The sequence below is a fragment of the Oreochromis niloticus genome, linkage group LG22 (genome assembly GCF_001858045.2).
Source record: "Oreochromis niloticus isolate F11D_XX linkage group LG22, O_niloticus_UMD_NMBU, whole genome shotgun sequence".
Classification (NCBI taxonomy): Eukaryota; Metazoa; Chordata; class Actinopteri; order Cichliformes; family Cichlidae; genus Oreochromis; species Oreochromis niloticus.
This window is the reverse complement of record NC_031985.2, coordinates 13,968,956-13,996,864: the sequence shown is the minus strand read 5'-3', so window position 1 is coordinate 13,996,864 and position 27,909 is coordinate 13,968,956. Positions and strand designations below refer to the sequence as shown.

The 27,909-nt window shown below is 41.9% G+C and overlaps 3 protein-coding genes across 6 annotated transcripts in view; 1 reads left to right on the top strand and 2 right to left on the bottom strand.

The window, feature by feature from the left end:
* Positions 1-334: 334 nt before the first annotated feature.
* Positions 335-13,644, bottom strand: tfap2e (transcription factor AP-2 epsilon). 2 transcript variants are annotated; one of them, XM_005452747.4, is made up of 7 exons: positions 13,475-13,644; positions 10,158-10,601; positions 8,347-8,401; positions 5,183-5,414; positions 2,761-2,879; positions 2,190-2,328; positions 335-1,421 (listed from the first exon to the last, which is right to left on the bottom strand). In XM_005452747.4, exons 1-7 carry the CDS (start codon positions 13,511-13,513, stop codon positions 1,160-1,162), a joined length of 1,290 nt encoding a protein of 429 aa, XP_005452804.1. In that variant the 5' UTR covers positions 13,514-13,644; the 3' UTR covers positions 335-1,159. The 2 variants fall into 2 exon arrangements, with proteins under 2 accessions (XP_005452804.1, XP_003447227.1); XM_003447179.5 differs by lacking the exon at positions 13,475-13,644 and adding an exon at positions 12,665-12,940.
* Positions 13,645-14,537: 893 nt separating this feature from the next.
* ncdn (neurochondrin) lies at positions 14,538-21,412 on the bottom strand. The gene is made up of 8 exons (XM_005452748.3): positions 21,263-21,412; positions 20,825-21,042; positions 17,921-18,986; positions 17,355-17,524; positions 16,974-17,212; positions 16,662-16,877; positions 16,392-16,528; positions 14,538-15,401 (listed from the first exon to the last, which is right to left on the bottom strand). Exons 2-8 carry the CDS (start codon positions 21,026-21,028, stop codon positions 14,980-14,982), a joined length of 2,454 nt encoding a protein of 817 aa, XP_005452805.1. The 5' UTR covers positions 21,029-21,042; positions 21,263-21,412; the 3' UTR covers positions 14,538-14,979.
* Positions 21,413-21,807: 395 nt separating this feature from the next.
* kiaa0319l (KIAA0319-like ortholog) overlaps positions 21,808-27,909 on the top strand; it is a 36,187-nt gene continuing 30,085 nt past the window's right edge. For 2 of the 3 annotated variants that reach the window (XR_266287.4, XM_005452749.4), the window contains exons 1-2: positions 21,808-22,113; positions 24,455-25,091. The gene's annotated coding sequence lies outside the window, so the exon portion shown is untranslated. The remainder of the gene's footprint in view (positions 22,114-24,454; positions 25,092-27,909) is intronic. The other variant, XM_019350619.2, reaches the window with a different exon arrangement.

The window sequence follows — 27,909 nt, the reverse complement described above, 5'->3', positions numbered from 1 at the left end:
TCTAAGTCCTGCGTGAAGCCAGGAGTCAGTACGTCTTATGCGTTACCTCTTATAAAGCACATACAGGCTGTTTTTTTTCTTTGTTTCTTCCTCAAATTTAGGATTTATTGTGCCTTGTGCAGATTTTTTCCTACTGCAGCTTTAGGTGTTGGTTGCAATCCTTGCTATGACATTTCTCTTGGAACTTTGCCCATAGGGATCAATAAAAAGAAAAGGCACAGAGACTTACAATAAAGGCAAATAAAAGCAGTGGCCAGTAGCATTCAGCTGCACCTCAAGGTGCTGTTGTTGTTTTTTTTACCCTGTCAAAAACGAGAAACTTCACCACTCAGTTCTTAATTCTTTAATAATATATTACATTTATGCTGTAATACAATAATAATAACAACAGTAATAACATTAATAATAAACATACACAGAAAGTACAAAATGATTTGTGTTATTTTCTTAAGTTACCAACACGCAGTACTTCAAAATAAAAGAAAACAAATCTTCTTTAGCTGCCTCTCGCACCTTCCTTCGACCTTGCTGCTAGAGAATCCAGAGAACTCGATTTCCCATGACCACCCACCATGAAGGACTACAAATGGAAGCTGGGTTTGTCCAATCAGATGGATCAAAAAGGCTTCCAAAGCTCCAGAGAGGGGCAAAGAGCAGGTTTTTGTCTCGGATATGGCTTATGGCGCTTCCCAGATGAGTTCAGTTCAAATCCTCCTTTTGTGTGTGTGTGTGTGTTTGTGTGTGTGTGTGTGTGTGATGACAGCGGGGGCTTCTAACACACACATAATAGTGACATGTTTACCAAAGTAAATAAAAGGCAGGGGGAAATAACCAAAAGCATACTGCCATAAGTGGGAACTCATCCTGAAGAGACGCCATCGTGACACCAACCAGCTACTGAGAAGAGAGGTCCATGCGTCATTTTGAGCGAGGTGGCTGTGGACACACATTACAGTACAGATATCATCATAAGCCCCGCCTCCTCAGCGAGAGGGGAGGGGCTATAGAGGTTTCGAGGAGGTAAAAGTCTCAGTTTGTATCCTGAGGGCAAAGGTAAAGATGCAGAGGGCGCCAATCAAGTCTTTTCTCCCTCTTTTTTCTTTTTCTTCTGCCTCTCATCCATCCATCCATGCATTCATCCACACGTGTTCCCCTCCCTCTATTTGCGGTGCTTCATCTCCTTGTCGTGGTGGCTCTTCCCTCCACCCTCTCCTTTGTCCAGCAATTTGATCGCCTCCATCAGGTAGCTCTGAAAGGCGGAGAGCGCCGCGCAGATGGCGGGTGCACCGAAGCCGTGGGTAAGCAGGCTGAAGTGGGTGAGGCTTCCCTGGACGCCCGGCTCCAGGCAGGGGGTGGGTCGACTGGCACCGAGCGGGGAGCGGTCCTGGGACATGAGGTCCACAAACTCTTTACAGATTTCCCTGAGAAGAAACAAGATCAGGCGTCAGTGTCGTCCACCCATTTTTCAGTCCACCGACACAAACACCAAACACACTCATGCACATACACATTTCTCACATACACATGGCATTTTAACAAGTGCAGAACTTTTGTTAAAATGTTTTTCATGAACTTGTTATTCTTGTATGCATTCACACCTTTACATCTTTATCTTAAATATGGTTAAATTAATGCCCGTCAGTGTAAAGGCTTCAGAGTGCTCCAAATGATCAGTTTCAGGCAGTTTTTTCAACTATTGGCTCATGATGATGTCATTGAGAGCAGATATCCCTGATATGGTCATTTCAGGAACAGAAGTCCCACCTTTGTTTGCAAAGGGCAGCCAATCAGAAGAGAGACAGCTTGAACAGTAGTTAAAACAGACACAGGATGAACTGAGGGGCTAAACTAAGACCCGGTAAAATAAAGACTTTAGATGTGATATATTGACTACATTTAGAAGCATTCAACAGTGATCTGTTAGACCTTCATATCTAACAACAGTTCTCTTTAAATGCCAACTATAATGATCTCATCATTGTTCTTGCAGTCCACAAACAACACACAAACTAACTTTTTAAATGTTCACGTCTGACCACTTCTGAGAAACAGAATGGCGCTGGTTTTTATACGAGACTAGTTGAAAGCAAGAAGAAACGCTGAATATCACCAGCCTCACGCTTTAAAAGCTATTTCATGCGAGATTAATTCAAGAGTGAAATGAGCAGAAGAAGAGACCAGCCACTCACTTGGTGGCGAGCAGCATGCTGCGTCGCGTTGGGAGCTGGTCCGGCTCGCTCTGCCTGCACAGATACTCGGCCGTGGCTCTGGCTGGGAACTCTGTTTCACACACGTAACCGAAATCCCGCGCCAGATGGACGGCCTCACCTGGACGGGGAGAAGAGGGAGTTTGGATTAAAAAGAAACTCGAGCAGGGCTTCAGTTTAGTTTAAATCAAGTAATTATTCAGATAAAGACTTTTAAATATACACAACTGGTGCAACTGTTCGGGTCAGGTCAAGATAAACTCACTAACCACTTTGCTCACTTTCACCACTCAAACAGTTCACTGCTCTCTGGCTACAGCTGCAGTTTTTTAAAGGACACCCTCCATGCCTGTGTGTGTGTGTGTGCTTGTGTGTGTATGTGCGTGCACTCGCGCGCACGCATGCAGCCATCCATGCTGTGGCTGTTTATTCATGTGTGCTCACGCAGGGATTTTTCTGTGTGAATATGTGTCTCTATCTGTCAGGATGTATGCAGGTCACTGTATATGTGTACGTGCCTCTGTGTATATATGTGTGTGTGTGTTTTTCCTACCCTCCACTAGAGATGTTAGCAGAGTGACGTTGGCTGCCTTGCGTCGCCCGGCGGGCAGGTTGAGGCCAATCTTCTCCAGACGCTCTCTCAGACAGCGGCCACCATTCTTTGACTTCGCCCTGAGGGGGGGACAGGGAAACAGAGGGAGCAGTTTTAGGAGATGCTTCTTGTGTATTTGTGTGCGTGCGTGCGAGTGTGTTTGTCTTTATGAGTTTTGTTGTGGTGTGCTTCTGTGTGTCCCCTCTGTACGTGTGTGTGTGCATGAAGCTAAACTCTCCCTATGTTCCCTGTCAGCTCCGATACTATCCAGTATTCTTCTCAGTGTTTTTCTGCTTTGCCTCTTTATACTCGAGTAAAATTTAAAGCCAATGAATCCTGCTCATTGTTGATTTATTAAAGCTCTTCAGACCTCAATCACATAATTCATATAGACTTTATGTTTAGAGACACATTCGATTTTCTTTGCAATAACCTATAAATTTAAGGTTGATGATGGGCAGTAGTCTATAAAATAAGTAATTCTACATTAAAAATACTACTTTAGAAGAAGCATAGTAAGGCAGTGTTATCAAAAAATCCCCTAAATATTTCACATTAATATGAAATAGGGACTGAATTATGCATCACATGCGAGTTTAAGCCACTTTACAAACTGTGATGTTTTACAAATTAAAGTATTCATTTCTTAAATGAGATAAAAATGAACCAAAACACAACAAACATACAGAATAAAGCAAATATCTTAAAAATCTGCAACACTGCACCAATTTCCAAAGTAACCAGGTACCAAATAACTGGAGTGGGGTTCATTTCTTAATCTGCAAAAGCATAAAGTGGGTTAAGCAGAGGTACCTCAAAGTGATAGGCAGCGATGTATTGTTATCACTGGGGTATCTGTATCTCTCTGCAGGGGAGGCACTGGGTTTTTACGACCCTTTAGATCTTTTAATTATGTCCTCTCAAAGTATTTCAGCCTGCAACTCAAATCATGAAGTTGTTCTCTCGCCCCGAGGCCGTAGTTCATTAAACCGCATTGCTTCTCTTGTGATTTAGTCTCATGACCCATTTTGGGTCCTCGGCGCTGGTCCTGTAGTTAGACTAAAATCAATCTTATTCTGAAAAGCTGAAAGCAGAAACGTCCTAATGTATGGCGTGTATTGTAAAGAGCAGGACCGTTACAATGACTAACACGACATGATTAATGTGGCCAAAAGGAATTCACAATAGAGATATTAATGAAGTGCAGAAGAGAGAACTAAAATGACAGCTGCGTGATTCATCATAATATTAAACATTATTAGACTCTGTTTATTATTGTCTTGTATAAATATTTCATTTTTAAATATCATGGTCATTGTCAGTCCTCATTTATTATTTCTCCTCTATTTGATAATAAAAGAAGTTTCTACCAAGAGCCTGACTGGAGTGGTAACTTGATCCCACGCTTAAAGGTCAAAAATACAGAAAATGTAGTTCTTTTGTAGTTTTCTTGTGCTGTTGTGTTTCTAGACTACATTTCCCATAAATCCTGGTTATTGTTTGCTTTTTGTATACCTTTCTGAAGAAGATAAACAAGTCATGTGTGCATTTTCCTTCTTTGTGTTGTGTCATAAAGCAGCACCTAGTAGGTAAAACATATTATATAGTAGGGGTATCAAACATAAGGCCCAGGGGCCAGAATGGGTCCGGCAAAGACTTCAGTCCTGCATAAAGGGCGGACCATGAAAATTTAGAGAAGGGCAAATATTTTGCACTTTTAACTGCATTTGTATTGTTTTAGAGGTTTTTCCTAAAGATGAAGATGGACATTGATACTATACCAAAGAAATTAATTAATTATAAACATTTAAATGACAGAATAGTTCCTGTTTTTTCACTATCAAATACAGAAATTTATAATTATATACAGATTTTAATTTTTTTATTTTTTACATTTTCTGTGAAATAACAAAAAACTTTCTGTTTTATAATTACCTGACAGTCTGGTCACAAAAAGCTACCAAAACCTTTTCTGTAATTTTACACATTAATTTCTTACAATTTAAGTCAAAAGAGTCGGGCTGTCGGAACTGCGCTTCTTCTTATCTCTGGGGTTAAATGTGTAGTTAAACTTCTTTACACCGACAGAAAGAAGAGTTTCACTGGTCTGACCCCTTACTTAAGATCAAACTGGGTTTCATGTAGCCAATGATGTACAATGAGTGTGACATCCCTGTTACAGAAGATTTAATTCAACCAGTTCAACCAGTAACAGATGCTCTCGTCGAGGACTGCTTCCTTTTACCACATTTTTGAGTCCTAATAGATACAAGTTAACATTTTTCCAGTCATTAAAAAGAAAGTTTGTATTTTTTCTTGGCCGACTAGATAAAAACATCTTTACATCTAAGTCGCACCCTCTCGTTCCCCGTCTGCTTCTCACCTGCGGAGGACTCCTCCCAGCAGAGAAGCGTTGAGGCACTCAGGTGGGGAGAGGCGTCGCTGCACCTCCCCAACTGTCACCTTGTACTTGGAGGTGGAGCTGAGCAGCGACAGGCGACCTGGGACTGAACAGAATACCTCTGCCGGGTTGGAGACGGACCCCACTCCGAGACCCTCCTTACCGATGGACAAGGCGGACAGGGACGAGCCGTTCAGCTTGGACGGGATGGGAACTGTGGGGCAAAAGGGGGATGAAAGGTGATTATTAAAGCAACAAAGACTGGATGAGGAGGGATAAAAGGATACAGATCATCAATCTTAACATATGTCATGTGTGGCGACGATTGTGTTGTGTGAATGACTGTGTGACAGCGTGCTCCTCCCCTCCTGATTAATCTATTCAGTGCAATGTTCTCCCCTGCGTCGACAGCTCTAATTCTGGAGCGCTGCTTGTTGATTCTGTTCCTTAAGCTGCAGGTGGTTGCAATTTAACTGCGCATTCTTAAATAGCTTCGCTTCACACCTCGAAGAGCTCAATTTGCACTTAACTATTTTAAATCGAGCTTAGAAGTTACACAGAGAAACCTTCAGGTGACTGGCCAGGGTCAGCAATCGAAGGCTACTCAGGTGTAACACTCAGTGTACCTGTTGCTACCTGAGAGGGCAGAGTGAGACTTTTTTTTTCCTCCAGTGTTTATGAATTATTATGAATTATTTTGCTTTTAAATTTGAATATAAGCAGCACAAATATATTTCCATCCTCCTTCATTGCAATGTTGTGCATGCAAAATCAACAATAAACTCAAACTGTTGGGATTTAGTGAAGCGATGTGAGAGAGATAGACATGTTTATATAGAGTTAACGGTAGAGAGAGGACAGGAAATGAAGACAGAGAGAGCGAAATGAGGGCTGACAGGCTATAAAGGTCTCTGGATCGTCTCAAAATGGGATGATGTGGTTTATGATGAGCGCTTTAAGCGACCAGAGAACATAGAAATATGTTGTTTTATTTTATTTATTTTAATTTAGGAGATCCAGTCCTTTAAGGTGAGACACACACAGTTAAATCTCTAGTCTGAGTATCACCGATGATGATGAAGAGAAACTTTAAATCCTAAGCCAATATTTTTGTGGAGGGGAGCATAAATAGATTTTGATGCTCATCATTTAGAATCTTATAATTATTAATAATTATTCAAAAATCTCATATTCAGATACCAACGACATGCAGAGGGTTGGTGTGACAGAGGATGAGATGGAAGCAAATCAGTCAAGCAGGCAATCCCTGAAGGGAACATCCGAAGGAGAAGAAGAAGAAGGCATACTCCGATAGCACACAGTGTTAGGCTTAGCTGTCCTCAGTGATGAGGACTCAAAATTTTGAGGGTTAAGGAATAAAATGAAGCAATCAAAGATCTTAGAAATCCAAAAGAGTCTCTGGTTAAAGAAACCTTGAATCAATCTGGACGTATGTCTCTTTCATGTAAGAGAATCAGATCTTTTAGTTGAAGGTTGAAGTTGAGGACTTATTTAACTCGTGTAATAATAATTCCCTCAGCCTCACTTCCTGTGGTCGTTCCATCCCTCATGGCTCTGCAATCTATCTTCTCCTTTCAGTCTTTTGAAAGAAACATTGTCTGTAAAACTGTACTAACGCTGGCGTGCCAGCTCCCTCGTTGCACTCAGAGGGCGGCGGGTGGCCTCTTTGCAACTCCCTGCTGTGCAGCGCAGATTCCCCCAAACTGCACACAATCTCTAAAATCGCCTCATTCACAACGAGCCGATTAACCAGGCGACAAGGCCGCAGAGCAGCAGAGTTTTTCTCCAAAGCTCCCCTCCTTTGTCATCTCCCTGCCCCTCCCTCTCTTTCTCTTATCATCTTTCACTCTCTTGCTTGACTCTTTCGTGTGCCTCCCACTTGTCGTACCCCCACCTCCCCCCCTTCCCTTCCCTTCTCCCTCCTTGCTTGTCTTCTTCCCCCCTTATACTCTATCTCATTTTTTTCTCCCTCATGGATTTTCTTATTCATGAGGGCTCTAGGTTTGCTCTGCTATCTGCTGCGAGTGCTTGCCGTGGAGAGTCTCGCTGCGGTAATTGATCAATTCTAAGCGTTTGGCAAACAAGTGGAATCACTGTCACTTCATCAAATGACTACAGCAGAGAGATTCGGGGAGTCTGAATGAAACCAGAAATGTGTAAAGCTGCTCCCAGGGCTTGATTTGGAGAATTACACCAAATCAAGCGGCGGTTTCAGGGGAAACTTTAAGGTGTGAAAGACCAGACCAGTTAGGATTTTTAAGGTTTTGTGCAGTAAAAGAAGCACAGAATGTTTTTTGGGGTTTTTTAAAATTGTGTATGCATGTTTAAATTTGAAGTTTTTCTCGTTCTAAAGAAATACAACAAAGAACCCACGTTGCTTAAGTGTTATTTCTCTTATTCTGTCAGTCATTTCATAACACAGCGGGTGCCATCTTTAGCCTGTTTTTGTGCAAAACCTCCCTTTTAAAAAAAAATGCACCTGAGCAGGGCGTCTGTCTGTTTTCAAAGCATCGCGCTCGACACCAGCTACAAATCCAACATGAATTTTCTAATCGCGCCCCTGTGTCTTCTGCCACTCGGAGTCGGTAATATTAGTGTGATCATACTCTGCAAATTTCCCCACAACTCCTCTTTTATCATGTTCCCCTCCCTTTTCTTCCTTGCCCCACTTCTCTCTGCTCCTCACTCTAAGCCTAACACACACACACACACAGACACACACGTACACACTCTCATATGACCATGAACAGTTCATTAAGAATGTGTGCCTTTGGGGTGAAGTCTGCAGCTGAGTATTAGAGGACTTCTTGACTTCAAATGAAATAGCAAAACAGAATTATTTATAGTGTGTGTGAGAGTGTGTGCTTGTGTGAGTGTGTGTGTGTAAGAGAGAGGGAGAGAGTGCAAGAGAGTGAGAGAGGCTGGTGTTGGAGTGCCCCTAAACACAAAATCCCCTTCAGCATGTATGGCACAATTATATAGGTGCACACTTAGACACAAATGCACACATACACAATTGATCTTTTCTCTCTTGCTCTCTGACACACACACACACACACACGTGCACACACAGACACACACACATGCGCACACACAGACGCACACGCAGCTCTTCTACCTCTTACCTTTTTTAATGACAGAGTGGTCGAGGATGCCCAAGGCTGATCCTTCCTCCATTCCCTGTGTCAGACAGACAGACAGTCACTATCATTTATCCACCGGCCTCAGAGCCACCACACACACAGACACACACACACAGATATACAGCTTGTCTCTCTCAGGCCAAAGCAAGATGGAAGGTCCAACATTTACTTTCCCCTCACAGCACATATGAGCACCATCAATATCCAAGTAAATAATAAAAGCAAATTTGATTCAGTGCAAGTTGCTTCGTGCAAAAGAGAAGGTAAATGAGTTGAAGTTGTGACGCACAAAGCAGTTTATATTTGTTTTTAATCAAAAAGAAGACATGTCACTTCATTTCAATTCTTTTAAGCCTAAAGCAATAAAACGTTTGGAACAAAGGCTATTTTTTTTGGACAGAAAAGCGGGATCTATTTTTCCTAAGCAACATAAAAATCATTGATACATCTGCATAATATGTGTTAGGTAAAAATAAATAAATCTATCTTTTTTAAATCATAAGAAAATGCGATTTACTGATAAGTGAGGTGTGGCTCAGCGATTCAAAGACTAAATTAGCGCCATTTGAAGTTTTCTCTGACTAAAAGTAAAATCGTGTTGCAGGGCCCGAGTCTCATGTTGCCTCCTTTGTGCTGACACTATGAGAGGGTTCAAACGCGGAGGATATAATCCATTAATCAAATAAAAGTCCTTGTCAAGTGGGAGCGTTTAACAGCAACATGCCCGGGTTGACTCCTCGCCCGGCGCTCCTCTCAGACGTTTCTTTTCTATTAATGACCGTGCAGATCAATTGGTCTCGGTGTGTGTGTGTATGTGTGTGTGTGTGTTTTCTTCTGCGAGGAGGCAACAAACAGCGTCTGCAGCTGCACCTGCTGCAGGGAAGCTGACTGCTCAATAAACCATAGAAACTATTCTTCTCCCCCTAAAAACCTGCAGAAGGCAAAAAGGCTGCAGAATCACTTTGTGTCTGCTCGAGACGGAGGATAATGCTGGAGTGGATAATAAAATGGAGTGAGGCCAAATTGCTATCATTCATTTAACGAATGCAGTTTTTTAAATTAATATTTTAGGGTATAGTTTTTATTGTGGATAATCCATTAGAAAAGCTTAGAATAAAACTTATATACAAAAAGATTTCAAGTAATAAAACTGAAAACTGAAACATTAACTGATATAAAAACCACCTAAGTCATGTCGTTATTGATCATGTCCGGCATAAACGGATAAAGCAGGAAAACAGACAACTGTAAGATGTAGAGATTTAGAAATTTAAAGACTTTTTTTTCTTGTCTTGAGTAATCAGCGTGCTGCTGTTTCCTTTGCTGTTTCGGTGTCAGACGCTAAAATTAAAGTATGAATTTTTTTGGGAAAAATATAAAACTGCAGCTGTGAAGGTGTTTAAAAAAAATAAAAACAAATAAATAACACAAAAAATAATTTTAAATTAATTACCAGAGTTGTTTATTACACATGTTTCGCTTTTTGTGTAGATGTTTTAGTGTGGCCTGCATCTTTATAAACTCTTATTTGGAATTAAAGATAAATTGCCCTGAGGCCTTTTCGCCGCACTGCGCGTTTTCTAGTATTTAGTAGAATTTAGTAGTATTTATTTACATACGCTAATTTTATAATATTTGATGATCATAAAGGAAAATTGTTGAAGCACAACAAATACGAGCATTTTAAGAAAAAAAAATGCGTGCGTCTTTATCATGTGCCGAATGACTTTTACGCACGGACTTCTCGAGCAGCAGTGCCAACGCAACACAAGCGGAAAAACAAAAAAAGTCACCTGAAGATCATCCAGGCCGTGATGTCCCAGGTGCATCCCGAGAGGACCGTCTCCGAGCGCTGCAGCCCCTTCCCCGAGACCGTGCAGCAGCCGCGGGACAGCTGGATACTCCCGACGGGGGTCCAGGCTCAAAGCCCGGTGAGACTGTGACAGTAGCCCCCCTTCCTCGGAGCGCGACCTCTGCGAGTGCCACGCTGCTTGCTGGTGCTGATGGATGGAGTTGATGGAGGGGTAGGGGTCTGACAGGTGGGAATAAGCAGAGTCCTGGCTCTGAGAGTATGGCAGTGAAGACTGTGGATAGGGGGGTGGGAAGTAGGGTGGCTGGAAGTCTGAGGCCGGAGTGTGGCAGAGCGGGGGAGCCGAGGAGTAGGCGGCCTGATTCAGGGAGGACAGCTGGGAAAGGCGCCCGCTCGGCGAAGAGCCGCTTAGTCCGTCTGCGCGGTCCTGCAGAGAATCAGAAAGTTTGTTTGATATCAGGAGCTCGACGTGCTCAGAGTTTCGGGGTCAAAAACACTGAGCTCAGAGCAAAAAAAATATTTTAAACCAAAGCGTTATTTCCATAAAGGAATCGAGATTTTAAAAAGGAAAAATAAAAGAAAAAATTAAGTCACAAAAGCGCAAAATTAAAATATGAAAGAAGTTTTAATGTGACAAAAATAAAAGTCGTGAATCCATAAATAAATATTTCCATTTCATTAGGGAGGGATGGAAATAGCAGCTGCGCTTGAAGTGATGCGCCGTGGCAGAAGACGCCCTTGGCATCGCTGCTGAAAAGTGTCAGAAAGGTCACTGCCACCAAGGAACTGCACAAAGGACAGGTAACGCACAGCAACAACAACAACAGCAGCACGTCGCTCCGGGAGGAGGCTCCATCTGTAAATAATCTGGGACTGCGTCAACAAACACAAACTGACCCCACGAGTGAAAATTAAAGGAAAAGAGGGGTTCATTCAGGCTGGCAAGGCGCGCGAAACCAAACGATAATTCAATGTGACTTCACAAGTTTGACCTCTCTTATTAAAAGAGATGCCAGTATGTTCACGCTGTGTGTGTGTGTGTGTGTGTGTGTGTGTGTGTGTGTGTGCAAACATGTAGTCCACTAGCCTACATTTGGGCTCACACACACACACATCCCGGTGAAATTGGATTTTTTTTCTCAAAGCTGGGTCAACCTGATCGATGCTGTTGTGGTGGAAACAATGTCCATTATCTGCCTGCCAAAAAGGCCGCCTTAAAAGCACATATCGGTCATCCCGGCAAAGCTTTATTCGTGTACCGCCTTTCACCCACAGATGCATGAAAAAGTGCATTTCGGGCAACAAGGAAAGAATGGGCAAAACAATTAACAGACAAACAAATATTTGAAAAAGTTTTATAACAACAAGCAACAAAATGTTTTTTTTTCAATTAAAAATTACACCGTAAATATCGAAAATGTCAACAAAAGAGAGTCATAAATAATAAAGAAAAAATAAAGAAAGAGAAGAAAGGTAAGATTATAAGGTAACTGATGGGCCACAAATGAGAAGACACCTTAAGTGAAAGTGAAAATAATTATGTCTTCAGGTTTCTTTCTTTCTTTCTTTCTTTTTTCTTTTTTTTGTTTTTATCTCCACTGAGGTGAAGTCCATCACTCCCTCAGGCAGACTGTTCCTGAGACTGGGACCACAGTGGCTCAGGGATGGTTCCCCATGCGTTTTTATTAAGATCCTTGGGAGATCCCGGAGGCCGGCTGCACAGAATGTAAGCCAGGATCAGCTTGGGTACATAACTATAAAGCATGTCAGAGAGACTGACTGCTGCCAGGCCATTAAAACCCACTCAAATCATCTCTAAAAGAAAGGCAACCTAATAACTTTAAATTAATATTATTATGGGCTTTCATATTTGTGATCAAGGTCGATATTCAGGCTACTGGGAAAAAAGGGCAGTACTACAAGTACTCACACTGATTGTGCGTAATTGTGCATTTCAAATTTTATTCCCCAAATTTTATGTATATAAAAAGCTGCAAAACACAGAAAAAGATGAGCATCCTTCCACCGTGTGGACTCCTCATGGTCACTGTCTCAGCTGCTGTGACCGTGTGCAGACAGACAAAGAGCATCTCTTGGACAGATGCGCGGCGCAGTGTCAGTAAAGTCTCATTTTTGAAGTATCTGTGATTCTTTAGAACCACTTCTACAGGAAACCGAATTAACAGCAACGTTTGAACCACAAATCTTATATGATTTATAAAACAATAAACATAAATTATTATTACTCTGTAAGCTGACAGCTGTTGTAAAGACGCACTGTTTAAGTCTTTTTCTGTATCTTAATATACTCAAATTTTGTTATTTTGTTTTACCGCCAGCTGCATTTTTTTACGCACATTCTTTAAGGTTTACTGACATTTCTTATGCAAAAGACAAAATCCTTGTAAATTTGTGTTACAATAGCGACAAACAGACACCAGCAGCCCTGAAAATACTCAACAAACCCCAAAACGACTCTGTCTAACTTACCATAGCCGAATAGGTGTGGATTAACATCTGGACCAGTCTGGACAGATCCCCAAAATTTAAAATTCAACAGGAGTCGAAGGCTTCCGACGGCTCATAAGGTGTCACAAAAAATGTTCCCAGATGTAATCCAGGCCTTTATTAAAGGTCCATTCAATTCAGAGGTGCTGATATTTACTTTTCCTTATCTCTCTGTCTGCCGGGGCTCTTTACGCGCAGATGAAAAGCAGCTGCCAGATACGAACACGCGCGTACAACACAACACAGAGTCCTGCAGCTTCTCCATGAGCGCACTACTTATAGGTTTTGCGCGCACCCGGCAGAATAAGGGGAGGGGTCGAGAGCAGCCACTTCTCTTAAAGAGATATATTCCTTCGCTTGCTTGTTTTGCCCCACGCTGATTGTACCTTCAGCTTTATTGTTGCCTTTTAAAACAGTATCATGCAGACTTTACGCACGAAGACTCCAGATAGGTTTTATTATTAGTAAATATTGCAAAAAAAATATCACATTTTCAACAAGGAAATCATCTCCCGTGATTCTTTTAACGTCTAAGTTAAAAAGTTAGTATTTTTACGCACGGAATTTTAGAGGGATGGTTTAAAAATCTAAATTATTTTAATTGTTTGAACTTTTTTAAATACACCTTGAGTATTTCACGGTCTGAACCGACTTTAATTAATTATCTTCTGACATAAAAAATAAATACATTTTAAAAAGACGTGCGCACCTTTTTACGCGCTTCTACATAAAACATAACAGACTCACGGAGCAGCTCCAGGAATCTTCCCACCAATGAAAATAAAACTTTACCTGCGCGTTGTCAGTTTTAGTTCGGGATTTCCAGAGCATGATGGCGCTCGGGCTGTACGTCAAGCTGCAGCTGAGGGGTTGGAGATGGATGGAAAGGAGAAGAGAGGAGAAGAGAGGAGACAGGCTGAAGGTGCAGAGGGGAGTGAGTTACTTTGAGAGACGATGCAGGAGTTTGTATGGATGAGTCAGAGAAAAGAGCCGGGTGTGAGGAGGGGGGGTGTTAGAAAAAAAAAGAGGGCGGTAGGTGACACGAGTCGAGGAGGGGGGCAACTGAAAACTTTTGTCACGGTTGGTGTGAGGACCATAGGATCAGCGGTGGAGGGGTTAAACATAGCTGACTGGTGATAATGGCACGACAAATTATTAACCTAATCAAAAATTCACTTTAATATTTAGAAATATTCCAGAATTCAAAAAATTTAATTTGCCCCACATTTCTGAGTAATAGTCCAATATCCGCTGTAGCATTTAATTCTTGTTGCTAGATGACTGATATGCGCCAAATTTCAGACTTTCAGCGTCCAGTAAAAACGTTGTCATAACTAAACACTTTGTTCTCTATACTGATGTTTTTCCACATGTTTTTGTTTTAACAGCTTCACTATAATTTAAGCCTAATTATCGAAATAACAACTAAAACTCTGGAAATGTGGATAATGGAAGAAGTTTGCCAGTAAACAACTTCACCACACATTAAGTGTCATTGCGCCATCTTGTGGAAACCGACTGAATGTCTGTTCAGTGAAATAATTAAGAAAAATGTGCTTGGTATAAATGTACACCAGCCCAGTTCGCATTACACTGAACATTTGACATAACACTTAAAATTACAAGATTCTAATCAAATGATTTAAATTTAGCATTATTTTAAGTAAAGTTCATGTAATGGCCAATGCAATAATATGACTTTTGAACAGGAAATGTAAATGTTCATACCCACCTCACAATGCAGACTTGCATCATATTTAATTTATGATGCAATTACAGCACAAAACTGTCCTCAAAGCAGCAGCTAGTAATAGAAAACGCTGTAAGAGAAAAGAGCAAACCAAAAAACATAGCATTCTCTAACAAAAATAATTCTTTATTAAAGGCATTTACATTTTCAACAGTCGCATTTAAGAAACAGCTCGTGTGCATTTTCAGGTCCTTGTGACAGGTACAGCCGTCTCTGTAAGGATTTACCTGGCTGCAGAGCTCTCAGATGTTTTCAATGATTTATGATGAAAACAAAGTAGGTCAGTCAGACAAACTGGGTACATTCAGAGAAATGTGCAGAGAAATGCATGATCCTCCTCATTTCTATTAAAACTCAAGACATTTTGGCAGACATCCCCAATTTAATACAGAAAAAAAAAAAGAAGAAAAAACAAAACAACATCAGAGCAAAGACATTTATAACACGAGTTTGGTTTCAGCAGTTTCCCTGGTTTATTGGTTTCATTGTGCGGCTTCACTAAAAGTTCTCAATTAAAGAGTAGACCGTTTCTCCAGAGCAGCTGGTTTTACTTCACTACCACCGACTTCTTCAGCTTCTTCATATTGCTCAAAGCTCCTTCGCTGGATCTCGTCATCATGTCTCCAATTTCTTGTTTACACACCGGGCACCGCTCTGCCAGGGCACACAGAGCCTCCTCTAGCGCCTCCTGGGTCAGCTGGTCAGGTAGAGCGCTACACTGATGAAGCATGGCGAGCATGTGTCTGAGCCAACCCTCCTCTCTGATCAGGGTGGTGATTGAGGGTTGGGCACGGGCGCAGCCTCCCAGAGCCTGCAAACTCAACCTCCAGAGCTCTGCAGCATCGTCCCAACTGTCCTCCCAGCTCAGGCTCACCTTCACTGGACCTGGACTGGAGCTCGAGTCCAGGGCGCTGCGAAGGAACCGGAGAGCTGAAGAGAGGAAACGGCGCTGGCCCGCTTCCACTGAGCCTGCAGAGAAAAGATTAGTTATTTGTGAAATAGTTTTCAACTAAAGTCCATTAATTAAAAAAAAGAAAGAAAAAAGAAAAGAAAAAGAAAGACCCCTTGAACACAAAGCTGTAACATTTAAAGGTCTTTTTCTTCTCTCTTTTTTTTTTTTTATAAGCATCAGGGAGCAGGGGACATTATTACATACTAATGCATACCTGGAACTATTTTTTGTAGTTATGGGAGGATCAAGATTTGATCTGTTCATATCTAAATGGGTCACATTTGTCATGTGTCACATCATAGACTAACATTGTACAAGGCTTAGGAATCTTGCAGGACCACTACGAGAAAGACTGCAACTACATTCTTGCAGGTTTTCCTTCTTGTAAATTTCCAGCAGAACTACTGAGCAGAAGCAGATGAGCTTTGGGCCACATCTACCTGTGTGTGCGCAATAGTTTGTTCTGTGGGTGGTGGTTCAAAACAAAGAAAACTGCACAATGTCAACAACTCAAGGTCACTTAGGTTTGTGACCACCTTCTAGCAAAGGATTGAGATGAGAACATTTGTTGGTGAGCTTGCTAGGATTATGGTGACACAGCTTTGCCAGTCAGTGCAATCTCTACAAACTGGTTCTGTGTATAAATAAATACAAACTGTAGGGAAGGGAAGAGATTTTGGGTGCAGCAAGCTTTTTAACTTTCGATTTGTAGGACGTGTAAAATTTACCATCTTTAGCCTTTTAAATACATTTACACTTGTAAACTATGAGCAGTGTGAACCAACACCAAGTGGAGTAATCTATCCCATGACCACTGTGGTTACACTGGAAAGCCCTGAAAAACTGGCTGTTGTTCCAGTAGCTAATAGCTTTTTAGCAGTGTGCAGATATGTTACTGTAGAATTTCTATACAGAGTGTTTCTCGATGAAATGACTTGAAGGTTACTGCCAAAATAAATTACGAAAAAATATCTATAAGAGTACAAAGAACCAAAAACCATTTTCACCTCCTTCCTTTAATCTGCCAATCATGAGTCCCAGAGTGCAGCAATTTGCTGTTAGGACCAGGAGGCGGGGCTTATTCACCAAGAGGGGGAGTGCTTCACTCAGAAGGACCTCGAGGCTTCTGAAACACAAGTCCTTTCTAGAGAACAAGAAGTTTACAGGTTTGCATTTTTAAACACAGATGGTGTGATAAGTACTACTCATAAATATTTGGCAGAGACTTAGAAACAGACTGCTTGTCACATTGATGATTATGATGATGAACCAGCTACCTGACTCTCTCTGGCTCTGTAACAGTGAAGTTGAGCAACGCAGAGCAGGCCGTCTCCATGCTGGGATCCCTTGTGGATGCTGCACTGGTTTTTCCCCTGAGGAAAGTCCAGCTCTGAGACAGGAAGTCCACCAGCAGGGCCGGAGTGTCGACATCGAGCAACACCTTCCTGGGACCTTCCTCTGCTGACAGGTGGCACAGAGCTGGGAGGAGATACCTGGGGAGGAGGAAAAAGGAAAAGAGAGGTAGTGCGACATAAGACCAGCACATTTTCTCTAAATGTTACCAATGTCCTCTCAGATATCATCTTTACCTGAGAGCCTCTCTGCCCGTCCACGCGCCCCCGTCCTCACCAATAGACATCTTAACCATCCAGTCAGCGAGGCTCTGCTCCAAGATCCCACCCTGCAGGTGGCTTCGGGTGTAGTTGATCAGAAATGGCAGGAGTCTAGTCACTTCCTCCTTAAGACAGGAAGTCTCCTCAGCCAACCACGAGCACAGAGAGCGGAATGTGGCGAAAACGAAAGGGTCGCCATAGCGGCTCGGCTCCACCTTGAATATCATGAATTAAGGAGTCATTTACTCGCAGGCCCTACACTCCGGCACAACAAAAATAATTTGGTGCACAATAAATGATCATATTTCTAGTATCACCAACAGATAGCTTATGTTAGTTTTATCATCATCTCTTCACCTGCTGCAGGAAGTACATCAAGCCAGAGAAGGCCTCCTCCAGGACCCCGAGGACCTGCCTGCTCTGCTGCAGACTGAGGGTAGAGATGGAGCTCTGAGAAGGTGCAGCAGCCTGTGGGACTCCCGGACTGCAGGCCTGCTCTATGGCCGCCTCCATGATTCGGTAACAGCCTACGAGGAGGACAGTAGTTCAGATTAAATGACTGAGGTGGTTAACCTTGATGAATTAGATCTCAATACCTAGAAAATTACTTACTGAGTCAGATGATGCCTGCTTATATAATTAAATTTCAATTATGCTTGTTCCCAACAAGAAATGCTGTTACATGACAACCAAAACATGCAAATGAGGACACCAGGATAACCACTTTAAATCAGCTGAGTGGACAGGTACATGCAAATCATACAGCATAAATGAGACTGTAAGTCAGCATTCAGCTCTAAGATTAAACTGAAGTAAGAAAGTTTTATATCAAGATTTTAATCAATCTCCCCCCCCTTTTTTTAAGAAGTGTCATCCTGGAAAACAATTTCCAATCAACATACTATTATGATCAAGTACTCTACCTGTTATTGTGTGTTGCACCTCAGGGGTCAAATCATTACCAGGCAGGTCTTCCAAACCCATTCTGACCTCCACGCAGGCCCGGTTCACCAGTAAGCAACAGAACTTTGGAGGTCCCGCCATCTCCCAGCCATATAAATCCAGCAGGCAAGCACTGAGGACCAGGATTGGTCCGATATGTCTCGGTGTCAATTTAGCCTGCACCATGGGTCTCAGTACCTCCCATAAACTGCCCACGACTGCCTTCAGCTCCTCACTCTCCGCTGCCACTCCTGCTGGGGGCAGAAACTGCGCCAACTGACCACACATACCCAACCTGGTCTCGTCTGTGGATTCACAGAAGTCTTTGGAGAGTCTGACCAGCAGTGAGAGGAGCTCTGGAGTGTGTTTGCTCCATGCTTTGTCCTTGTTTTTACCAGAGAGGAGCGAGCCCAACAAGGCGAGCCCCTTCTCGTGGCTGAGAGTCTGTTTCAGTTCCACCGCTTGGCACAAAGCAGAGATGGCGCCCCTGCTCAGGAGCAGCTCCGAGCCTCTGGGTAAGGCACACACAGCTGTCAAAACCAGGTAGCAGTCAGCAGCCAAGGCCGCATCAAGGCTGGAAGAGAGAGGGTTCTCCTGAGACGTCGACACTCTGCTTGCTTCACTGCCATCATCACCTTTTTGCTTGCTGCTCTCAGTCTCTTCTGCAGATTGTGCCACACTGGCAGGATTACAGTCTGGGTTTGAAATGTTTGCTGACTGGACTTCACCGTCTGGACTCTGCCCTACTTGGTGCTGTTCCCGGGCCTCCTGTTTCTGCTGGGTAAACACAGGACCGTTTACCAAGATGCCTAGCAGGAGGGGGACGGTGGCGAGGAGCTGGGGACTGGAGGCCATGTCTGGCTCTGTGCTCAGGGCAGCCAGCAAAGCCGTGCCCAGCGAAAGGAGCTCATTTGGGGGCAAGCCAGAGTTCTCGTCCCCTCTGACTGCTGTGACCAGAAGCCGAGCTGGAAGATTGAGGCCCACTGCCTCAAAGATGCGCCTCAACATGGGTTTGTCCAGTTCACTGGCTGGGCACAAGCGACTTATCTGAGGATGTGAAGAAAGAGTAGAATTAGTCTTTGTTGAGGCACAATTTAACATATCAGTAAAATCTGTCTACTTTTAAAAAAAAAAAACAAACAAAAAAAAACAAAACACCCCAAACAAACAGTGTTATAGCACGCAATTTTTAATGATACTTTCATCTGTTTGCAATTCCTTGTTGTCCATTCATTCATCCGGCATGCCCTCTGTTCCAGTTCAACCTAAAGGTGTTTGATGGTCAGGGCTCTGTTCCAACCAGTCAAGTTCTTCCCCACCAAACTCATCCAATCATGCCTTTATGACACATTGCTTTCTGCACTGGGGCAGACATGCTGGAACAGAGGAACCTCGATGTTAACTAGTCCCACAAAGCTAGAAGCGGAGTTGTCCAAACCTTCTTGGTGAGCTGAACCATGAAGATCTCATTCACTTGAATGAAATACCCCAAAGCAACATCCGTCCTCCAAACTTTATAGTTAGCACAATACAGTTAGGCAAGTAACTGCTGTGGCATTTGCAAACCTAGACCCGTCCATCAGATTACTCACCACTCTGAGCCAGTTTCATGATGCGTTTTCTACCCACATTTGTCAAGGCAGACACAGCAATGGCAATTTTATTTACAAAAGACCTTTCATTACACACAAACTCAATGTGGTTAACATAAATGACCCCCCCCCCCCCCCCCCAAAAAAAACCCCACACGTGTAGGCCTACAATGCATTAAGACAAACTTTTCAAAGAATTTTTTTTTTTTTTTTTTTCTCCTCTCTTCCCCCCATAAAAGTTATTAACTGTAAGCCTGTGAGAATAAAAAAAGGTTTTGAGTTTGTTTTTAGAATGTAGACATAGCTGGAAATGAATTTAAAATTCCACCTTAAAGGGAGAGTCAATGAAGTTTCTTCAATATTCTACATGTACTTTGATGTACATGTAATGACTGCTGGTGCATTGTGAAATTTGAAAGCTGAAATCTCCTACTGATGGTTTGATAGTCTTGCAAACTGAGCATTACAGCAGGCCATCGTGCTAGATATGAATGCATGGACCAATTTCTCAGAAAGTTTGAGAAAATGTAATCAACAGTTAGAAAATGAAGTGGGAGAAAGCCGTTCTGGAGACCTTATGGATATGATTATCAAAAATGTTGATCACTGTCCAAAATAATGCCAAGATTCCTGATTTGCTTGGAGTACACTTTGGAGTAACAACAAATATAAATGTCTTGTTTCTGTTCAGTTCTATAAAAGAATAGTTAGATATCCAATGGTTAATGTCATCAGTGCAGCTCAGTTTGTGAACAGGGGCTAGATTAGAGGGAAAGTACAACTGTGTACCATCTGTATAAGAATGAAAGGTATTATAATTCTTTATGACAGTACCAAGCAGAAGCTTTAAAGCTTTAGGTTAAAGCCAAGAACAGACCCTTGAGAAAACACTGTTTCAGGTTTTAATTGGCTGGTTTCTTAATTTTACACACCTGTGACGATGAGACTGAAAATTCAAAAGATTAGGAGGTGTGACCCAATACTTCTGCCCATGCAGGGCTGCAGAGGTAGTTAAAAAAAACAAAAAACAAAAAAAAAGCCAACAATGTTTGCAAATAACCATGAATTTGGTAAACGCAACTGTATTTATGAAAAAACAAAAAAACAAAAACAACGAACAACATGCAACTGGCTGCTCAGACCAAGAAAAGCTCCCTTAAGTTTTTAGTTTCAATCATTTTGGGGAAGCTTAATCCCCAAATAGCTGAAAATCAATTTTAAAATAGTTTTATATCAACTCCTTTAACAATATTCACGTTTTTATCTCGATTCGTAAATTAAACGAATACTTACCAGAAGAAGAGCAGCCAACGTCTGACTGTCGTTTTTAGCGTGCTTCAGCGCATGCACACACCTCTCCAAGACGCCTCTCTGGGCATCAGTCAAACCGCCTTTTACATCCCCTTCTGAGCCTCCTCCACCTTCACCTCCTCCCTGCTCCTCTTTTCCAGGAGACTGGCTGTTCACGGTGGGTGTAAAGTCAGCACTGTCAGCCATTATGACCCCGGTAACTATGCGACCGAGAGAGACATAAAGAGGAGAAAAACTTTTTCAATGAATTTCCAATCAGTCTTTCAAGCACTGATTGCAAGAAACCGCAGCGCCACATCGCTGGGCTAACGGGAGTAGTCCAATTTACTGGCTGTCAGTTGTCCCGCTAATGGCTGACAAAAATTGTACATGTATATAAATTTAAAATTTGAGCAGGTGAACGTTAACAATGCAACTTACTTTGTTGACAACCCTCTTGCACGCCGCAACTGCTCGTGCTCACTCCCCCCGGAAACACACTGTCAAGCTAAAGATGTCACGAGCCAATAAAAAGGCCCGAAGAAAATCAGGCAACCAATCATAACGCGGATTGTTGGAAGGCGACACCGCCATTTTAGCCCGTGTCGTAACGTCAGATAAACGAGGTTATCCAGCTTTATCATTTTAATTTTATTTTTTAAAAAACGTTATTAATTTTTTAATATAAAAGAGAAAAAGTTTATTAGCACTCATTGAGTTGAGCATTTACATTTTTAAACGGCTCCTCGTTAGGAGGCGTAAACCGGAACTAGCTGGATGCACGTTGAACGTTTTCAGCTTAAGACAACAAATTAATTTAATTTGTATTGTACGTGAAATGATGAATAAATAGGGTGTTTTCATTATGCACCAAAAATCCACGTGTAAATAAATAAATAATTTAAAAAATAGAAAATGATAAAAATAACAACTGGTTAAAAAAGAAAAATTAAGAATAATCTGTATCGCAAGAAATAAAATGGGCTCATATCCAGGTTCTTAAAACTATATAGCTATTTAGTTAGGATTTTCGGTTTTACTTGCAGATGTAACACGCTAAACTGCTCTGACTAACCATCGCATAACTGCTGTTTTCACTGCCTACTTTGTTTTGAAAATCTCACCACCGGAACCCTTCGTGAAAGGCACTGTATTGACAGTCAAGCACTCACTCACGGCATATCAGCTGTATCAGCGAGAGGAGTACTGACCTAATTTGGAGAGCAGGGGACAACAAGAGACTACACATCGGAACGAGCAGCTGAAGAGAAAGTCTACCATTTTCTGTTTGTGTAAGTCCGTGCACGCATTCTCTCTCTTGTGTTACTGGGGGCAGTTGCCGTTAAAACGCATTGTGTAGGGTCCGATGAGAGATGTCAGCAGCTGTTAGCCTCAAGGTGCCTTGGATGCGAGTGATCCCGGGATTAAACAGGTGAAATACCTTACGATGGGCTACTTCAGCCTTCCAGTGTCAGTGCTTGGACGTCGACATGCCAACATAACATCTGCTAAATGCGCGCAAGTGGCACTTGGGTTAATACATCAACCCCCCCACACAGTTGTTTATAATATTATGACAGTGCAGCAGACTGTGCTGTGGGCAGATACTGGCCTGTGTTGAATTATCTGACAGCTGAACACGTCCTGTCCTGTCTTGAGTAAATCCTAAGCGATTTTTCAGTTTCGCAAGATACATAATGCACGAGCCCACCATTTTGTCTTAATAGTATGAGGGGGGGGGGTTTTTTGGCTTTTGTGTTTTTTTTCCAGTGCGTTTACTCATGCGTCTCATTTGACTTGACAGACTTTAATTCATATAGTCAAACATGCAACAATTTGCGCTTTAAGCAGTCCATTACGGGCTGCACGGGAATAAGAAGAGACAAGAGTGGAGCTTAGTCAGCAAATCAGGGTTATTTTGTTTATCAGTCATTTAGTTGACAAAATAAAATAGGCCAGCAGAGGCTGAAGTAATGTTCTTTATTTAGTCCCTCTACGTTTCATCTCTGATATGAAACTGGCAGATACTGAACGTTTTTTATTTAGTGAGGCAAATACTTGGTGTTATGAAATGACTAAGAATGACTTTTAGTTGTTGTTGTTGTTGTTATCATAACAGGAATACAAATTTGATTTGACAAACAGAAAAATATAGATTTGAAAAAAGAATGATTAAAATGTGTACACATATCAATAAAAAACCAAGAACAGGCAACATAGACCACAAACAAAATAACTGAAAGCAGATAACCGGACAGTAAAAAGATGTCACTGATGAGAAGACATAAAAGGCAAATTGAAAAGTATTAAAAGGATTTTTTTTAAGGAGATTTGCAAGCCTTCTCTCCTCAGGCAGGTCACTCCAAAGCCAAGGGGACCTGATGACAAAACCATTAGATTTAAATCTAAGGAGCAACCAAGAGCAACCCCCTTTGAGAATCTGAGTCTGCAGCCTGGCTCAAGCGGGGGTCAAAATTTCTGCTATGTAACTTGAGACCCAGACCCAGATGCACTTTAGAAGTGAATCTAGTTTCAGTTGCTCCGTTTAAAATACATAATGATTTCACGGAAATCCTATGAGTCCTTGCAAATGGCACACGTTTGTTACCCACACCTTTGTACTTCTTTGACCTGTGACTAATAATAATAATAATAATGATAATGAATAATAATAATAATAATAATAACTTGGGAGAGCTGAAACCAAGTTTAACTTGAACTAGAATAATGTGAAGAGAAAATTATGGAATATGATCCAAAGCATACAACATTATCTGTCTAACATGGTGGAGGCAGTGTTGTGGCATCGGTGTGTATGGCTGTGGAACAAAGTCACCAGTGTTCCCTGATGATGTGACTGCACAGTGCAAACTGAAAATGATTTAAAGCAAACTGAAAAAGCAATCCAAGAGTTTCTCAAGGAAAAGAAATGGGATATTCATCAATGGCCGAATCGGTCACTTGATCTAAACCCAACGGAGTACGCTTTTTCCATTGTCAAACACAAACGAGCAGCAAGTGAAGGTGGCTGTAATAGAGATCTGATGGAGTAACTCAAGCAAGGAAACCCAACATTTGGTGATGCCCATGGGTTTAGACCTCAGGCAAAGTTTTTTTTTTTTCATAAAGGTATTAAAAAGAGTCTTTCAATTCATGTTCATTAATTTTGAATCTCATAATTTGGGGGACTGTGTATAGCAGTCGCTGTAATTCTTAAAAAGTACATGTAAAATTTTTATAAAGCTCTTTGAGTTAAAGCTGAACGTCAGCACTTCAGTCACATATTGATTGATTTGCAATCCACTGTGATTGGGGCAGAACTACAAACTGTGTTTGTCCCAAACATTATGGAAGGCGCTGTATATGCAATAAGTGAGAAAACCCAAAACCAAGATCTAGGCTAACAGTAATGTTTAAAGTGAGTTAAAGACTAATGTGATGTATTCGTACTTTCTTTTGAGTCTTCCATTTTTAATCTTGTTTTAGGATTAGTGTAGTTATTGCTCTAAGGATATTTGTAGAGTTGTCACAACAAAATAAGCAGTTTGTCATGATTATTCATTTTATTTATTTATTTCCTGGGTATGCTGCCTGAAAGCGAAATAAAAACTTGATTTTCCTTCCCTGTGGCAGCTGGAGGAAGCTGTGCGTGGGACAGAGAAAAGCTACATCAGCCTGTCTGCGGAGAAGCCGATGCAGAGCTGACTGCTCCTGCTGAGAGAGGAAGAGGAGGAAGAAACAAGTCAAAGGGAGAGAATTTGCCAGATGTAAGAGGAGGAGAGAGAGAGAAGGAGAAAGAGAGAGGGCGGGCGAGCGAGGGTTTCGGTGACAGAGATCATTGTTCTGGAACAAACCCCTCATGGGTGAACTGGCCATTAAAAAGTCAGTAATGGCCAAGCTGTCATCAGCCCAGGTGACCGTGTGCACCTGAGCGTTACTGCTGCAACACAGTGAAAGTCACCACGTGCCTCAGGGCAGCTGCTGCATGTTTTTTTGTTTTTTTTTGTTTTTTTTTTAAATCCACGCTGTCCAGGCTGCCGGATCCTAACTGAATCCTGCCCATTTTCTGCACTGGATCATTTTCACCTGGAGCTTTTTCCCCTTTTGGGCGTTCACCAGGGAGAGAAAAATAAGCAAAAGCGGGATACGGAGCAGTTTGGATATTTGGACAGACTGAGCCGGTGACTACAGCAGAGAAAGAGACTGCTCGGTGCTCCAGTGTCACGTGCAGGAATGCAGATTTGAATAAGGAATCAGACCAGCAATACAGGTTTGATACTACCACGTTTTCCTTTTAAAAAATGCAGTAAGTAACATAGTTGTAGGTTTGTCTCAAGAAAACAGTGCTGTTTAAACTTTTAATGCTTACCTTTGTTTAAATAAGATCATTATCAGTTTAGTAAAAGCATCAGGACATTTTTAACAGTGCCTTACACAAACATTACTTCTTTCTCTCAAACTATATTTTCTGTTTATTCAATTTTTTTTAAACCAACAAAGTAGTAACTCTGCAGAGGTTGGCACCGATGGCACAGGCTAATTACTAATGTGGAGGATTAGGGATGTGTTTCCAGCCATATGGCTACAGCATCTAGCTAACCTCTTTAGAGTGTGATCACAACAGATGGATATGAAAGCTTGATTTATTACTATATTGCCCCACAGTAGTTTCCTGGTGAGGCCATGTTGAGAAGAGGCCTGGCCGTGCCTTAAACATTGTGTTTCAGGAGCTTTGGTATTTATTTGACAGGGACCATGCACAAAAACACTGACCTCACAAAACAAAGCATGCGTCATACCTAATTTCCATATACAGTCCCCAGAGGATGGCAAACACAATATTGACTAATCCAGCAGTTGAGGTGGGCTCGAGTCCAACTTGGAAGGGACCTTAGGGCACACCCAGGACACACTGGAGTGATTATATCTCGGCTGGCATGGAAACTGTTATCTCGGTATCTCTGCTTAGACTTTTGCCAGCCGTTTCCTGCTGCTTATCCAGCAGAAGGAAGTAGGTGGATGTTTGTATACATGGACAGACTTATCCAGCTTAACAATGAGGATGAACCTAGCTGAGCTGTCACAAGGCAAGCGACGTGGTACATCCTGTCTCACATCCACACTTATGGCCATGATGAATTAACCTAAAGAATGCTCAGGACTGGCCAGGAGGTTTAAACTTGTAACCTTCTTCCTGGGGGACACCAGTGTTGCCCCAAGATTGGAGATACCAGATACAACTTAAAAATATATATACATACGTACCCTCCAGCCCACTCCCACACACAAATACATACACACTGTAAAACCTTCCTACAGGAAGTGCAGAATTATTAGGCAAGTTGTATTTTGGAGGAATAATTTTATTATTGAACAACAACCATGTTCTCAATGAACCCAAAAAACTCATTAATATCAAAGCTGAATGTTTTTGGAAGTAGTTTTGTTTGTTTTTAGTTTGAGCTATTTTAGGGGGATATCTGTGTGTGCAGGTGACTATTACTGTGCATAATTATTAGGCAACTTAACAAAAAACAAATATATACCCATTTCAATTATTTATTTTTACCAGTGAAACCAATATAACATCTCCACATTCACAAATATACATTTCTGACATTCAAAAACAAAACAAAAACAAATCAGCGACCAATATAGCCACCTTTCTTTGCAAGGACACTCAAAAGCCTGCCATCCATGGATTCTGTCAGTGTTTTGATCTGTTCACCATCAACATTGCGTGCAGCAGCAACCACAGCCTCCCAGACACTGTTCAGAGAGGTGTACTGTTTTCCCCTCCTTGTAAATCTCACATTTGATGATGGACCACAGGTTCTCAATGGGGTTCAGATCAGGTGAACAAGGAGACCATGTCATTAGTTTTTCTTCTTTTATACCCTTTCTTGCCAGCCACGCTGTGGAGTACTTGGACGCGTGTGATGGAGCATTGTCCTGCATGAAAATCATGTTTTTCTTGAAGGATGCAGACTTCTTCCTGTACCACTGCTTGAAGGTGTCTTCCAGAAACTGGCAGTAGGACTGGGAGTTGAGCTTGACTCCATCCTCAACCCGAAAAGGCCCCACAAGCTCATCTTTGATGATACCAGCCCAAACCAGTACTCCACCTCCACCTTGCTGGCGTCTGAGTCGGACTGGAGCTCTCTGCCCTTTACCAATCCAGCCACGGGCCCATCCATCTGGCCCATCAAGACTCACTCTCATTTCATCAGTCCATAAAACCTTAGAAAAATCAGTCTTGAGATATTTCTTGGCCCAGTCTTGACGTTTCAGCTTGTGTGTCTTGTTCAGTGGTGGTCGTCTTTCAGCCTTTCTTACCTTGGCCATGTCTCTGAGTATTGCACACCTTGTGCTTTTGGGCACTCCAGTGATGTTGCAGCTCTGAAATATGGCCAAACTGGTGGCAAGTGGCATCTTGGCAGCTGCACGCTTGACTTTTCTCAGTTCATGGGCAGTTATTTTGCGCCTTGGTTTTTCCACACGCTTCTTGCGACCCTGTTGACTATTTTGAATGAAACGCTTGATTGTTCGATGATCAAGCTTTGCAATTTTAAGACTGCTGCATCCCTCTGCAAGATATCTCACTATTTTTGACTTTTCTGAGCCTGTCAAGTCCTTCTTTTGACCCATTTTGCCAAAGGAAAGGAAGTTGCCTAATAATTATGCACACCTGATATAGGGTGTTGATGTCATTAGACCACACCCCTTCTCATTACAGAGATGCACATCACCTAATATGCTTAATTGGTAGTAGGCTTTTGAGCCTATACAGCTTGGAGTAAGACAACATGCATGAAGAGGATGATGTGGACAAAATACTCATTTGCCTAATAATTCTGCACTCCCTGTATATACACCCCCCTCATCCAATATTCAGGATGTTCCATCAGTGTATATAAACCTATTATACAATGAGAGTATTATAGGGTAATCTTAGCATCACTGGTTACCTACAAGCTTTTTTTGCATCATGAGAAAAACGTATACAAATCTGCACCAAACTGTAAGGGAGCTTTTCCCATTAATTTCTTAAATGAAAACCATTTTGCCATAGCAGAACGTCTTTTAGG